General features: G+C 40.3%; 1 protein-coding gene across 1 annotated transcript in view; it reads left to right on the plus strand.

The window, feature by feature from the left end:
- KAT6B (K(lysine) acetyltransferase 6B) overlaps window positions 1–17092 on the plus strand; it is a 218484-nt gene that overhangs the window by 1430 nt on the left and 199962 nt on the right. The window contains exons 2-3 of the mRNA XM_011929623.1: window positions 11476–11545; window positions 15386–16264. Coding sequence (XP_011785013.1) covers window positions 15644–16264 — 621 coding nt within the window. The 5' untranslated portion in view covers window positions 11476–11545; window positions 15386–15643. The remainder of the gene's footprint in view (window positions 1–11475; window positions 11546–15385; window positions 16265–17092) is intronic.

A 17092-nucleotide genomic window follows, 5' to 3' on the forward strand; every position in this document is an offset into this window, starting at 1 on the left:
GGGGGCTGCGAGGGAATTTATGAGTGGGAGTGAACTGGTAGGAGCGGTGGGGGGCCAGCGAGGGTGTGAGGAAGACTAGTGAGGGTTGGGTGGGAGGGGAAACTGGAGGTGTAGAACAGGTGCAGAGGGAGAGTTAGGGAGGGATGCAATTTGAGAGAAGTGGAAGGCGGACCGAGGGGTGTGTGAGGGCAGGTGAGATGATGCCGAAGGCGAGATTGCTGTTGTCTGGGCGCAGAGTAGGTGGGTTTGGGTGTGGTGGATTGGAGCAGAGTTGAAGTGGTGGAGAGTGTTGGATTTGGGGAGGCATTGAGGCGCATGTGAGGAGCAGGTGCGATTGCAGTGATGGGAAAGAGGTATCTGGGTGGATCGGCATGTTGGAATAAGAAGGAGGTTTGCTAGCTTTGGAGTATGAAGTATTTTTAAAAACGTGGAAGGATGGGATGGTTATGCTTGGGAGAGTTTCTGAAAGATGATGCTAAGACAGCAGAGCAAACTTAAATGTGAAGGGAGGGGAGAGAGGCTGCTTAGAACTTGCAGAATAAATCTGTAGCAGAAAATCTCTGGGGGACAAGGGGTTGGTAGGGGTGGGACAAGGTGGCAGGTGTGAAGAAAGTGGGCGGAGCTGTACAGTAATTTTGGGTGAATGTGATTTGGTGAACTGTGCCAGGGGTGAGGATGGGGCAAAGAAAAGTGTTAGTTTGGGAGACAAGTTGTTAGATAGGCTGTATTTATTATTTTTTAATAAAAATGAGAAAAGGGTCTCACTATGTTGCCCAGGCTGGTCTCGATATTCTGGCCTCAAGTGATCTGCCCACCTCTGCCTGCCTGAGTGATGGGATTACAGGCGTGAGCCAGGGCGACCCGTGATAGGCTGGATTTGTTATGTTAAACTTGATCTGGAGTCTTCAAGGAGTGTGGGGCAGCAGAGTATCCCAGAAAGAGATATACACCATACCTTGGGGTAGGACTTTTTGCATAGGTTTGAATTTGCTAGTACTTTGCTATGGGCAGAGTGCAGGGAGTAGTAGGAGATGACCAGGTAAAGGCGCAGGATGGGTTAGATTACAAATGGTGTCCTATGCCCCATGAAGGAGTTTAAGCCCTGTAATTGGTAGAAGGTGTTGGGATGTGTTAAAGCGAGTATTAGACAGAAATTCTGAAGGGGTAGTGATAAAGAATTACAGATGTGGGAAATAGGAAATGAAAACCAATGAACCAAGTATGTTTGGGGTTGGAGGTACCAAGGAAATTCAGGATACAGCATATGAAGACCCCTCCTATATGGACAGAAGGTGGAAGTAGAAAATGGGAATTAGTTGTGTTCGAACAGTCTTAGTTCTGTGGGGCCCCAAGAAGGTTTTTTGTTTTTTTTTTTTAAGTGCATTCTTCCTGTCTTACTTGTATACCCTAGATTTTTTGGCATAGCCTTGAAATAAAACATTCTGTTTTTTTTCTTATTCATAAGTTCTTTACACATTTATCAAAATGAATTTGGACAATATTTTATGTTTTTAAGAAGGAAAGGATAATGCACATGTTTCTTCTTTCCCGAGAACTTCTACTGAGAGTTAAAGGTTGGGGAGGTGAAGTGACGATTTACAAAAAAAAGAAAAAGAAAAGAAAATATAGAGACAGAGGAAGATTTTAACATTAAAGGAGGAATTTAGGGAATGGCTGATGGTCATGACATGGTCGGCAGAGGAAGTTTTGCTTACCCGCCACACTTAGGCTTCTGAGTAGAGTGGATATTATGTCATTGCTATTATAGCATGCGTTTATTTCACACACTGCTTTTGAAGATTGGGTGGAAACTGTCAGATGTGAGGCATAGCATGAATGAAAGGTAAATAGGGTGAATATTAGAAAGTAGATGAGGAAGTTTAATAATTTTAATGTGCTTCAGAAGCTCTCATGGACTTTCACATACCAATTAATAAAAGATGTAACTAAGTGATCTGGCTTTCAGTCTCCTAGTTCTCTACGGTGTGCCCTCAGTTTTCCACATGCCTACACGTGCCTATATTTGTATTGAGAGAAAAGGAAATAGTGTTGTTTTTTTTGAGACAGTCTTGCTCTGTTGCCTAGGCTGGAGTGCAGTGGCATGATCTTGGCTCACTGCAACCTCCACCTCCCGGGTTCAGGTGATTCTCCTGCCTCAGCCTCCCAAGTAGCTGGGATTACAGACATGTGCCCAGCTAATTTTTGTATTTTTAGTAGAGGTGGGGTTTTGCTATGTTGGCCAGGCTGGTCTCAAACTCCTGACCTCAGGTGATCCACCCACCTTGGCCTCCCAAAGTGCTGGGATTAAAGAAATGGTTTCATGTGGCCGAGTGCGGTGGCTCACGCCTGTAATCCCAACACTTTGGGAGACCGAGGTGGGTAGATCAGGAGGTCAAGAGATCAAGACCATCCTGGCCAACATGGTGAAACCCCGTCTCTACTAAAAATACAAAAAATTAGCTGGACGTGATGGTGGGTACCTGTAGTCTCATCTACTTGGAAGGTTGAGGCAGGAGAATCACTTGAACCTGGGAGGTGGAGGTTGCAGTGAGCCAAGATTGCACCACTGCACTCTAGCCTGGCGACAGAGCGAGACTCTGTCTCAAAAAAAAGAAAAAAAGAAAGAAATATTTTATGTAAGTAGGGATGTGTGAACTGTGGTGATCAGTCTTTGTTGCAGAATGGTAAATGATGCATGGATGGGAGAAGTGGGGTGATGGAATATTTCTTCCCTGTAATGCCTTAATTTGCATTTCCAAAGCACGTTTAAGCACCTTTTTTAATAGGACTCCCACGATCTTCTGATACCTGTCTTCCTGAAGACCCCAGAAAGAGAATACACCAATTTTCGGATCATCCATTCCATTGTTGCCGAATATTTGAGTTATTTCAAGTTTGGGGTAATTGTGAACAAAGCTGCTATGAGCATTCCTATACCTGTCATCGGTGCCCATGTGCACAGGTTTCTAAGTTATACACCTAGGAATGAAATTACCGGTTTATAGCTAGGGTGACCATTTGTCCTGGCTTTTGCTTATTTTCCCAGTGTAACTTTTAGTTATACTTTTAGTTTTCAAAAGTATGTAAGTTTAGATGATGAATTGTATGGTCACCCTAGTCATAGATAGGTATGCTTGTCTTCATCTTTACTAAGTACCAGACTCTTCAAAGTATTATACCAGGTTACACTCCTTCCAGCAATACATGAATTCCCTTGCTTCTCGCCCTCTCCAATCTCAGCCTTTTTAGCTTTTAAAATTTTAGCCAGTATGGTAAATTTTGCACTTACCTGATTAGTAATCAGATTGCACAGCTCTTCATATATATATATATATATATATTTTTTTTTTTTTTTGAGATGGAGTTTCGCTTTTGTCACCCAGGCTGGAGTACAGTGGCATAATCTTGGCTCACTGCAACCTCTGCCTCCCAGGTTCAAGAGATTCTCCTGCCTCAGCCTCCCAAGTAGCTGGGATTACAGGTGCTCGCTACCACAACTGGTTAATTTTTTGTATTTTTAGTAGAGATGGGGTTTTGCCATGTTGGGCAGGCTGTTTTTGAACTCCTGATCTCAGTTGCCTGCCTCAGTCTCCCAAAGTGCTGGGATTACAGGCGTGAGCCCTCTGCCCCCAGTCAGCTTTTCATATACTTTTTTAGCCATTTAGATAGCCTTGTTTATAAAGTTCTGTTCTTTTCCACCCTGCTTTTAAAAGTTGGGCCTTGTATCTTTTATTGCTATTTAGAAGTTCTTTATTTACTGTGAATACAAGTCCTTTGTCATGTATGTATGTTGCAAATGCTGTGGCTTGCCTTTTCACTCTCTTTATGGTGTCTTTTAATGAACAGAAGTTCTTAATTTTAATGGAGTCAAATTTATTGGTCTTTATGGTTAGTGCCTTTTGAGTCTTGTTTTAAGACTTTTCCTATCCTGAGGTCAAGAAGATATTCTCCTATGCAGTGCTATCTTTTAAAAGCTTTGTTGCCCTTAAACAATGTATAACTATGAGTGAAATACACTCTTCTTGACCCCAGCCTCACCATTACAATCTGTTTTTGCTTTCCTTCACTTTCTTCTATTCTCTGTCTTGAATTTTTACTTCTCTGCAGCTATAACTAAGAGCCAGGTGCTGACTTCTCCTGTCTCTTAGGAGAAAATGGTCATATAGACAGAAGTTCAGCCAGATTAGATTTTACAGGTCTCCAGCTGACTGTATTGCCCTTTTTCCTTTTATGAGCCAGCATTTATTGTGTTCCTGCTATGTGTCTGCCATCATCCTTGCTTCTTTCATATTTGTTATCTCAGTGATTCCTCTTAACGGTTCTGTAAAACAGAGAAGTGTTCTCATTTTTACAGAAGAGAAAACGGAGACTTAGATTGACTCAGTAACATGTTCAATATCCTCTAGCCTAGGTAGCTAGCAGAATGGGGACTGGATCCCTGACTCTGATACTTCCCATCACAGCACACCTACTTGTTGATTAAAATGTCAGAAACCTGTTTTTTGATAACATCCAAAACCAAAAAGAATAACTTTCTTCTTTTTTTTTTGAGACGGAGTCTGGCTCTGTTGCCCAGGCTGGAGTGCAGTGGCCAGATCTCAGCTCACTGCAAGCTCCGCCTCCCGGGTTCAGGCCATTCTCCTGCCTCAGCCTCCCGAGTAGCTGGGACTACAGGCGCCCGCCACCACGCCTGGCTAGTTTTTTGTATTTTTTTAGTAGAGACAGGGTTTCACCGTGTTAGCCAGGATGGTCTCGATCTCCTGACCTCGTGATCCGCCCGTCTCGGCCTCCTAAAGTGCTGGGATTATAGGCTTGAGCCACTGCACCCGGCCAAGAATAACTTGCTTACTCTTGATGTAGCATGCCTTAAGTAAAGCATGAAGCTAACTATTGTGAAACTGGATAAAATACCTCTCTGTATATAGCCAGTGGACCTTAAGTGGTCCATGGATGGGTGACAGAAGGTCTGTTAACCCTTGAAAATGTATGCTAGTGCATATGGGTACATGTGCTTATTTTTTAGAGTAGAGCCATAATATTTATGAAACTCCCAAAAGGAAACCTGAATTTTTCAGGGTATCTGGATATCTGGTCTGAAGACATCTGTAATACAGTTAACAAAGAATCCTGCAATAATCTGTCTTTCAAAAGAATCATAAAAAAGTTAAGATGTAAGATTTTTCTCAGCCAGGTGCAGTGGCTCATGCCTGTAATCCCAATACTTTGGGAGGCTACAGTGAAAGGATCCCTTGAGCCTTGGAGTTCAAGACATGCCTGGGTAACATAGTGAGACCCCCGCCTCTATTTTTATTTATTTATTTAGATTTTTTGGTATCTTTATTTTATCTTATTTATTTTGTTGAGATGGAGTTTTGCTCTTGTTGGCCAGGCTGGAGTGCAATGGTGTAATCTCAGCTCACTGCAACCTCCGCCTCCTGGGTTCAAGCAGTTCTCCTGCCTCAGCCTCCCAAAGAGCTGGGAGTACAGGCATGCGCCGCCACGCCTGGCTAATTTTTTGTATTTAGTAGAGATGGGGTTTCACCATGTTGGCCAGGCTGGTCTCAAACTCCCATTTCAGGTGATCTACCTGCCTTGGCCTGCCAAAGTGCTGGGATTATAGACATGAGCCACCGAGCCTGGCCTTGTATCTCCATTTTAAAGTTTTTTAAAAATCACGTTTTTTGGTCCAGCGCGATGGCTCACGCCTGTAATCCCAGCACTTTGGGAGGCTGAGGCGGGTGGATCACAAGGTCAGGAGTTTGAGACCAGCCTGGCCAACATGGTAAAACTCCGTCTCTAATAATAATAATAATAATAATAATAATAATGAAACAATGGCATGGTGGTGTGTGCCTGTAATCCCAGTTACTCAGGAGGCTGAGGCAGGAGAATCGCTTGAATCTGGGAGGTGGAGGTTGCAGTGAGCTGAGATCGCGCCATTGCACTCCAGCCTGGGCAACTGGGTGAGACTCCGCCTCCAAAAAAAAAAAAAAAAATCACGTTTTTTTCTTAATACATTATTCTCAGTCTTTGTCATCAAAAACCAACTAAAGCTAATATGTAATTAGGGAGAAATCTAGGAAGGAATAGGAATTTTTAAATGTCAAAAAAAGACACTAAATTTAGTTGATTATTTCTTAAGTGAAAGTGCTTAGTTACAATACATCATTACTAATCAGTGTACCCTGGCTCCAAAGGCCTGATGACTTCAAATGACTTTTCATCTTGTCTCTAAATTCCTCTGTTTTACAAGGGATCAAATTTCCTGTGAGGTTCCTAACAATGTGATTAAATTTTAGAGACTGAAACTATTGAGCACTTAAATGCAGGGATAACTATGCAAACCTAATTCATGGGTTTCACCAGGAGATTTGGGAACTGTCTCTACTAATTTATGATGATGATGTTGAAACTAATCTTTGCTAGAGATTATGGAAGCCATAATAGTTTATTGATGGTTCAGTTATTGTTTGTTGAAGCACATTTACACAATTACAGTTTAATGACATAACAAGGATATTGTCAACTAGGAGAGCATGACATGAAAAATTAAACTTCCAATTAATATAATATGTATTAGTTGAAATGATAATTTTTATGGTGATTTAGCCTCTTAGAAATCCTTGGAAAACATTATTAGCTTATGAATTGAAAACTCTCTTTGTTAATGAGTAGTGGGAAAGAACTTAGTGTTAATCTAAAAAGATGGGGAATTAAATATTCAGTTCAACTAACGTTTTATTGAGTGCCTGTTCTGGGCTTGCTGCTGAGTTAGGCTCATAAATATAAGTTGAACAAGATTGATGTTTGGAGAGGTGAAATACTGGTTGCTTTTGTTTTTTCTTTCAATCACCCTTCCCTCCAGAGTAGATGGATACTATTGCCAGAGTAATTCAAACATTCAACAGGTTTGTGTGTGTATGTGCGCGCCCTTCACTGTGCATTATGGTGTCACCTGCTCCTGCAGTGGCTTCCTATTCATCTGTCACATTCACACACCACAGCTTGACTTTGTTCACAGTCAACTTTCTGTTTTACTTTTTTTGAGACGGATTCTGGCTCTGTTGCCAGGCTGGAGTGCAGTGGCACGATCTCGGCTCACTGCAACCTCTGCCTCCCAGGTTCAAGCGATTCCCCTACCTCAGCCTCCCGAGTAGCTGGGACCACAGGCACGCACCACCATGCCCGGCTAATTTTTTGTATTTTAGTAGAGACAGGGTTTCACCATGTTGGCCAGGATGGTCTCAATCTCCTGACCTTGTGATCTGCCTGCCATGGCCTCCCAAAGTGCTGGGATTACAGATGTGAGCCACCACGCCTGGCCTATTAATGTTTTTTATTTTTTAATTATATTTGTCTTTTTTAGAGACAGAGTCTAGCTCTATTGCCTGGGCTGGAGAGCAGTGGCACAATCATAGCCCACTGTAGCCTCAACCTCCTGGGCAGCTAAGAGATCCTCTTGCCTCAGTCTCCCGAGTAGCTGGGTCTACCGGTGTACATCACCACACCCAGCTAATTTTTTATTTTTATAGAGGTGGGGTCTTGCTATGTTGCCTAGGCTTGTCTGGAGCTCCTGCCTCAAGTAATCCTCCTGCCTTGACCTCCCAAAGTGCTGGGATTAGAGGCGTGAGCCATTGTGCCTGGCCCAACTGAATTTCTTTACCCCTTTTCAGCATAGACCTGTTTTAGTCAGGCACATGGACTTGGTGTTCCTTTTGTTTGACAGCTCATTCTTAGCTTCTGTTATTTCACTTTGATTTCCGTCATTCATTCCTTGATATGTTTATTTAGCAAATAGGCATTGAATCCCTCTTATGATCAAGTTGTAGTCTTGGGAAATCTTAGGGTGTACAAAGATGAATCAAGCATGAATCCTGTTTTTAAGAATTTTACAGTCTAGTAGGGGTGACAAGGTTAATACACAAGTAAGCATAATACAGAGTGGGAAATGAATGTCAAAACTAAAAAAGCTAAAAGCTTCCTGTTAGACAAAGATGTTTGGGCTTTTGAGAAGTTGTTTGCACTGGGCCATGAAGGATTTGAATTTGGGCAGAGGGACGGTAGGGCACTTATCCAGGCTCAGCATTATCTTTCAAGGTCCAGTTTTCAGTCCCATCTATCCAAGAGATGTTCATCCATCCTTCACATGGTTTCAGCAAGGTAGTATAGTCACTGTTGTTTCTAGACTTCTTCCTTCTATAATCAGAGGAACACTTTCTTTAAAGCAAAGCTTACAGGGAAGACCAATATACATAAAACAGTTACAGTGGAGCTGCACTGTTGGATTCAAGATGCTGTGATGGCCCAAAGTTTAACCCACAAGGGGGCACCTGAAGGTAATACCCGAGGTAATTCCATGTCACAAGAGATCCAAAGAGCCTAGTTTGAAAACCACTGGAGAGACAGAAAGAGTTTGGGCTTTGGCATCTGAATTAAAATCCTTCATGACTTAATAACTCTGAGATCTTGGCTAAGTCAAGCCTGTTTTCCTTTTGTAAAAACAACAATGCTACCTTACAGGTTGTTTTAAGGTTTACTGATAATCTGTGTAAAGTACCTGGACCACAGTATGTGTCAGGAAATGGTTGGTATTATTATTATTATTGTAGTTCAGTGCTTTGTTATTTCTTTTTCTTTTTAAACAACTTATTGAGGTGAAGCTCACATAACATAAAATGAAAAAAACATTAAAAAGTGAACAAATCAGTGGCATTTAGTACATTCCGTGTTGTGTCACCACTGCTGCTATCAAGTTCCAAAACATTTCTATTGATCCCACATAAAACCCCTTACCCATTAAGCAGTTTCTCTAGATATGTCCCTGAGACACCACCAATCTATGTTTTGTCTGTGGATTTATGGATGTTTCATATGAATTAAATTATATGATGTGTGGCCTTTTGTGTCTGGCATCTTTCACAACATAATGTGTTTGAGGTCCGTCCACATTGTAGTAGCATGTATCGAAACTTCGTTGCTTTTTATAGTTGTATAGTATTCTAGTGTATGGATATACCACATTTTGTTTATCTGTTCATCTGTTGATGGACATTTGGGCTGTTTACACCTTTTGGCTATTGTGAATAGTTTTGTTAATGAACATGAGCGTATGTATACTTATTTGAGTATCTGTTCTCAATTCTTTTGAGTCTATACCTAGAAATGGAATTACAGAACCATATGGTAGTTCTGTGTTTAACTTTTTGAGGAACCGCCAAACAGTGCTTTGTTATTTCTTAATTGCTTCTTGTATATTCTGTCTCTAGCTTTGCTTTGTATTCCGCATAGTACTTACCACAGGGCTGCATGCAGGGAACATCAGCTCACTAAATATTTGTTGGTTTTTCTTTGATTAGTATTTATAACCTCACCTCCCAGTTCACATGTTTTGGGCCTGAAGCATTGATTTCAGAGGAAATAGATGCATCCAGGATTTGAAAGATAACAAATATCACCATATGGATGGTGTCTGATGTTGTCAGACAACAGATATTTGTTAACCAAGGCCACTATTTTGAGTAACTCTGCCAATAACCTGAACTGGGTGCTGATAGAAGAAAAATAAGTCCGAGTTCCTTCCCCTAAACAGTTCTGTTCTGTTTCGGAAGATACTGCTTAGATTTGTGGACGCTTACTCAGTTACAAAATCGGCTTTGAAAAAATCCAGGTTTTCCGACGGTGATCCCTTCGGGAAAAAAAAAAAGAAAAAGCCGGGAGCTTATGAAAGTAAAAGAGTTAAAAATAACTGTTAGCAAGTAAAACTCAGGATGACAAAAGTGTAAACTCTATTATTAATCTTTGTTTTTTCTACCACTGTTTTTTGGCTCATCCATAAACTCATGACTTGAGTGTTATGACACTGGTTTTGAAACAACACACACAGCTTTAGTAAAAGCTTAGAGGGGGCCTCGCATAATACTTATGATCCAGGATATTTTGACTCTTCTTATGCTGACATGAATATTTCTGAATAGTGTTGATGTTTATGTAATACCAGTGAAACTAAAAGCTCACTGGTATTTAGTGCTGGACTAAGCATTTCTCTAGATATGTTTAGAATATTTGTAATGAATGATGTAAATAGTGTTATATTATAAGACCATATGATACAACCATATAATTTACTGATATTTTGTAGTTAAAAATAAAATGATTCACAACCTTAGAAAATAGAATAATTTAATTCGATGTAGCATAAATCCCCAGAATTAATTTAGGATGATTTGCTACCTTTTTGATAGCCTTTTAGTCCAACTTTCAAGTTTTTATAGAAAAATGAAAAGAGAAAAATGATTTTAGGGTTTTAGCTTGTGATAGAATGTCCTATCTCTATGTGAAACAAATCCCCGTGCTCTGAAAAAGAGAAATGGTGTGGATAATTCCAAATCAGGAAAAAAAAAATCTTTTCTATTTGGCTTTTGAATGAATTATACATTTTTTTTTTCTGTGCATTTGTCTTTCCAGTTAGATACTACTTAGGCTAAAATGAAATTGGTTTTCAATCTATTCTCTTGCTTATATGAATTTACAGTGGGGCCAGTGGGATGTTGGAAACAAATCAGCCTAAGATTAAAAAATTTGAAGTGGATAATATACAAAGTGGATAATATACATGTATTTAGTTGAGAATTGGCTACAGATAAGAGACTTCTGATTTTGTTCCTCTCCTAGCTGTGTATTTTTTTTTAAACACTGTGATTCTGCTTGTAGCAAAGAGCTGCTGAGTTACATCTGCTTCTGCCTAATTAACTCTGTTGGTTGGTGTCAGATGAGAGCTAATTTTGAGATTAAATTGAGGAGTGGGGTGTCTGTTGTGACTGGGGGAGGGGAGAAGGAGGATCCAAGGTTGCTTGATTGTTTTACGTAAGATCAAAATGCAGTTATTCACAGTTGTTCTTTTAAATTTATTTTTTGCTTTTCAAGTAAAAATAATCACTGCTGTACTAAAATGTGACTTGTGTCAATACATATTTACTGTTATGTAAACTGGTACTTTTTTTTGTAGGTGAGCTTATTGGTCATATCTGGGTAGTCCATTCATTACCTAGGTGCCTGGTGGCCTTTGGGACAAACAGTGAATGCTGACCTTAAAACAACTTTTGACTATCTTTTTTTCTGATAAATGTTCTGTCTGTTTGGCTATTTGAGTAGTAGTGGGTTTTGTTTTTCCATGATGAGATTCTTTCTTAGGAATCTGTCGCAAACCTGATTTTTAAAATTTGAACAGATCTGGGCTTATGGATGAAATTTACTTCTTTAAGCACTTGGCTGGGTCCTTGGGGCTTCATTTTCTGTCTCAAGTTCCATATTTATGAGAATCCTTCAGTGGTCTGAAAAAATTAATTGTATTACCCAATGTAGTATAATAACTCATTGGAGCTGTTTGTCTTGAATGGTTGTGGAGATACATGGATGGTTGCTGAGTTTAAGGATGTCCTTATGTCCACATGAACATTTCCTTTTTTCTTTTGGCAGATTTGCCTGAAGACCTGGATAATCTCCATTTTTGTCATGGCCTGTTAAAACGTTTGAAGTTCCAATTCTGGTACTTTCCCTTATTTTATTACATGTTTAACGTATAAAATGACAGTCTTATTGAAACGTGTTGGTAATGGATATAAACGATTGTTTTATGGATATAAATGATTGTGGGTAAAGATTGTGGGCCAGGCACAGTGGCTCACATCTGTAATCCCAGCACTTTGGGAGGCCGAGGTGGGCAGATCACGAGATCAAGAGTTTGAGTCCAGCCTGACCAACGTGGCGAAACCCCATCTATACTAAAAACACAAAAATTAGCTGGGGGTGGTGGCAGGCACCTGTAATCCCAGCTACTTGGGAGGCTGAGGCGGGAGAATCGCTTGAACCCCAGAGGTGGAGATTGCAGTGAGCCGAGATCATGCCATTGCATTCCAGCCTGGGCGAGAAGAGAAGATTGTCTCAAAAAAAAACAATAAAAACAAAAAAGCATTGTAGTGAAAGCTTGTCATGAAGGTGTATTTTGGCTGTCTATTAGGTATGAAACACATTTTTTTGTTGTTGTTTTTTGTTTTTGAGATAGAGTATCGCTCTTGTTGCTCAGGCTAGAGTGCAATGGTGCAATTTCGGCTCACTGCAACCTCTGCCTCCTGGATTCAAGCGATTCTCCTGCCTCAGCCTCCTGAGTAGCTGGGATTACAGGCACATGCCACCACGCTTAGCTAATTTTTTGTATTTTTAGTAGAGATGGGGTTTCACCATGTTGACCAGGCTGGTCTTGAACTCCTGACCTCAGGTGATCCACCCACTTCGGCCTACCAAAGTGCTGGGATTACAGGTGTGAGCCACCACGCCTGGCTACGCATTTTGTTTTAATGTATGTTCATTTGCTTGTGTAACCAAAACACCTAAAAGCAACTTGGCAATATTGGACACTTTTCCTGTGACTTCTTTTACTTTCTGCAGTTGTATTTTGTACAATCAAATTAGTTGTGATTCATCCTGAATAAATGATGAAAGATTAAATAATTACTTGGATATAGTGAAATATCTTCTAATGAAATTTTGCCCGAAACCATTTTACTTTGGAAAGCTCAATTTCCTGTTCTCAACTGACTGACACAGAATGATTCCTGTGTTCTATCCTGAAAGTGGTTGCACTGTGAAAGCCAGTGATTTCATTCCTAAACACACTGTGTTCCAAGTCTAACATTTTTGTCAAGGGTTTATATAATGAAACAAAAGGGAGTACTTATTAGATTTGTAGATGACATAGATGACAGAATCAAGATTCAAAACAATCTTTAGCAGGTTGGAAGATAGACTTAAATCAACTAGATGAAATTGAACTGTAATAAATGTGAAATCCCAGCATTTCAATTTGCAAAAGGAAAGGGGTGGAAAGACTCAACTTGACAGCACCTTTTTAAAAAAGATCTGGGATTTGTAGTTGGACTGCATGCTCAGCATGGCCACTTGTGTGGCAGGGGTATTGAGGAAGTTCCTGTAATTTGGGTTGCATTTATAATTGGATAACACCTGTACTGCCATATTTTAAGATGGCCATTAGCCAAACTAGTGAGCAACCAAGAGAAGGTGGTGCTTTGAAACCATGTGATGTGTGGAAGGGTTAAGGAACTGGGATATGAGTGGTCTAAGTTATGGCTGGAGGTAGCATGGGGTTTTGTTGTTAGTGGTTTTCAAAAGGTACTTGTTTTCGGACATCTGAAGGCCTCTCATATTGAAGAAATACTAATAATTGTCTTGGGATCATTCCAGGGAATAGGACTAGTGGGTAGAAGTTACGGAGTGGCAGACTTTTGCTTCTCTGAGCAAGAAATATAGCTATAGCTGTGCAACAGTGGGGTGAGCTGCCTCAAAAAGTGACAAATTATCAATCACTGGAAGTATTTTAAAAATGTAAAGACTCATTGCCCATTTATTTGGGATATTGGGCAGGGATCTTTTATTGGATAACTAGAGGTTGGACTGGATGACCTCTAAGGTCCCTTCAGCCCCAAGTTTCTGAATCTCAGGGGAAAATGAGTACAGTGAATTTACAGCTTACTGATCACAGAGGGGACAATCTTGTTTAAACCGCCTCCTTCAAGGTGGCATTTTGGGTTGGCATTTAAAACTACCGTTTGAACAAGTATAGTTCAATGACCCAGTTGTTTTTCAGCAACATTCCAGGATCTCTGAGAGCAAATACTATATTCTTCAGTATGTCTGGCTAAAGTTTTTAAGGAAAGATATTGTTTTCTCCTTTTAGGTATATTCTGTCAAATAACCAGAGATAACTTTAATTTTGTATTTTATTAGAAAATTTTCAAAGTATGTAGACGTTGCATTTGATGAAAGTGATAACTACTATATATTGAATATTAGATAATGTGTTCATTTAATCCTCTCAATAATCCTGTAAGGGATATACCAGTATTGCCTACAAGTGAAGTGACAGACGCTTTCTCCACTGGACATTGTGGTAGAGCTGGGGTTCAGACCCATGTTGGTCTCTTTGCAGAGGCAGAACTAGCTAGAGCAGGCAGTTGTGGCTCAGATGAGAACAGTGATGGACTTAGTTGGATTTTAGAATTGGCTGGGCGCAGTGGCTCACACCTGTAATCCTAGCATTTTTGAGAGGCTGAGGAGGGCAGATCACCTGAGGTCAGGAGTTTGAGACCAACCTGGCCAAAATGGCAAAACTCTGTCTACTAAAAATGCAAAAATTAGCTGGGCGTGGTGGCACATGCCTGTAATCCCAGCCACTCGGGAGGCTGAGGCAGGAGAATCACTTGAACCCAGAAGGCACAGATTGCAGTGAGCTGAGATTGCACTACTGCATTCCAGCCTGGGCGACAGAGTGAGACTCTGTCTAAAAAAAAAAAAAAAAAATTAATGGTGTTTGACCCTTAAATCTGTTTTGACTCTTACCTTGGGTGAATTCCATCTTCTCCCGAGCCTCAGTTTACCCACAAAGTTGTTCTGCAGTTTAAGTGACAAGTTATATATGAGCACACTCTGTACAGTTTAAACTATAAAAAGAATTAAGAAGTGGGTGTTATCATTGGAGACCAAGATTAGAGCTCAGGTTTGGCCCAATTCCCAGGCCAAGGCTCTTTCTCCTTGTATGCTCTTTGTAGATGTACTCAATACCAGATGGGAGATCTAGGGTGGTTTTTGTATATACCAGGCATCTCTCAGAACAAATACCACTGTCCACCTGAAATCAGATGTGTATATACCTTCTTTGTATTGAGCTGTTTAATGAGCTCACTGGGTATTAAGATAATTAGAATGCTCTACTACTTAAAGGTAAAGGGTTATGTTACTATATTATTTTCAATTTTCCAACTTGTGGGTTAGAGGGTATCATAGACCTCTGTTAAAGAGATGGGGGAGTTGATTCCATAGAAGTAGCTAGATGGGAAGTTTTTTTAGTATGAGACTTGGGAAATACAATACCTAACTGAAAGCAGGATTATTTACTCTTTTTTTTTAAGTTCAAGATTTCTTGAAATAAGTTTAATGTACTTTCATCAAATTTTTTATATCATAGATTTATTCTTTCATGTATATTTTATGTTTATGGAAGACATATACCTTGAACCACTTTCATATAATTTTGTTAATTTCAATAAAGATAATTAAATGTATAATTTAGATGTGATTATACTTCATAAATGACTTCATATAGAGAAGTGAAACATTCTAAAAACAATTTCTTCTCAGACTGTGGCCTAATTTCTTGTTGAAAAATATAGTCACTGTGGCTGTGTTATGTAATACCTGCCTGTCATTACTTCTGTGGTCATTCTGTGTCTGAAAAAGTCATGCTAAAGAATCTTTTAGTTTATTTGTGTAAGCTTCATTATTAAGAGTCTTTCCCCTCTTTTTATCCTTTAAGGTCTTGATTTCCCAGTTAAAGATGTTCTTCACCCGAATGCAGTCTTTCCTGTTGGTAAAATAAGACAACCATCAACATTGCCTGTTTGTCTGCTTTTGAAGCTCTTAAGGATGGATGTTTGTAAGATGTTGCTTAATACAGTCTGGAATACTTTGTCCATTTGTTGAATTGTAAATGACTTTCAAATGTGCAAGTTCTGTTAAATACAAAGAGAACCTCTATGGGTAACTTTTGTGTTGAAGAAGTCATTTGTCAACCATGGTAAAACTTGCAAACCCACTTTATACAGAGTGGATTCTTGAAGCTATACAGAAAATAAAAAAGCAAAAGCAAAGGCCCTCTGAAGAGAGAATCTGCCATGCGGTCAGTACTTCCCATGGGTTGGATAAGAAGACAGTCTCTGAACAGCTGGAACTCAGTGTTCAGGATGGCTCAGTTCTCAAAGTCACCAACAAAGGCCTTGCCTCCTATAAGGACCCAGACAACCCTGGGCGCTTTTCATCAGTTAAACCAGGCACTTTTCCTAAGTCAACCAAGGGGTCTAGAGCATCATGTAATGATCTCCGCAATGTGGATTGGAATAAACTTTTAAGGAGAGCAATTGAAGGACTTGAGGAGCCAAATGGCTCCTCCCTGAAGAACATAGAGAAGTATCTCAGAAGTCAAAGTGATCTCACAAGCACCACCAACAACCCAGCCTTTCAGCAGCGGCTGCGACTGGGGGCCAAACGTGCTGTGAATAATGGGAGATTACTGAAAGATGGACCGCAGTACAGGGTCAATTATGGGAGCTTAGATGGCAAAGGGGCACCTCAGTATCCCAGTGCTTTCCCATCCTCGCTCCCACCTGTCAGCCTTCTACCCCATGAGAAAGACCAGGTAAGCAAATGAGTAATGTTCATGCATTCTCACTACTGTCCTTTTGTCTTTTACAGTTTTGCTTAAGTTTTATGTGGACAGAAGTTCTGAGTGAAGTTTGATAAAATTGAATGTTTTGCCTTAGAGCAGGCTTTTGTATATATTGTATAAAATGTATATATTGTATTGCGTTGTGTTGAGGACTTCCTCACTGATTGGCCAAGAATTTAATGGAACAATCATGTGGTTTGTTTTTAAGCTCTAATTGCTAATTGATTGGTGCCTGAAGGGACTAGGAAGGATAATATTAATCGTCCTTCGTCCAGGCAGGGTCATATATATTTCAGAAATCTACGGAAGGCCATTGTATATTTTTCTCTTTATTACTATTTTCAAAGAAGAATCTACAGACTTCTTATTTTTTTGAGACAGAATCTAGCTCTGTTGCTCAGGCTGGAGTGCAGGCTGGAGTGCAGTGGCACAATCTCGGCTCACTGCAACCTTTGCCTCCTGGGTTCAAGTGATTCTCCTGCCTCAGCCTCCCAAGTAGCTGGGAGTACAGGAGCCTGCCACCACACCCGGCTAATTTTTGTGTTTTTAATAGAGATAGGGTTTTACCATCTTGGCCAGGCTGGTCTCAAACTCCTGACCTCAAGTGATGCGCCCGCCTCCGCCTCCCAACATGCTGGGATTAGAGGCGTGAGCCACTGTACCCAGCTAGACTTCTTATTTTAATGGTGATAATCTATGCTTTTTTTTTTTTTTGAGATGGAGTCTTGCTCTTGTTGCCCAGGCTGGAGTGCAATGGCACAATCTTGGCTCACTGCAACCTCTGCCTCCCGGGTTCAA

This window comes from Colobus angolensis, unplaced genomic scaffold (genome assembly GCF_000951035.1).
Source record: "Colobus angolensis palliatus isolate OR3802 unplaced genomic scaffold, Cang.pa_1.0 Scaffold12, whole genome shotgun sequence".
NCBI classification, from domain to species: Eukaryota; Metazoa; Chordata; class Mammalia; order Primates; family Cercopithecidae; genus Colobus; species Colobus angolensis.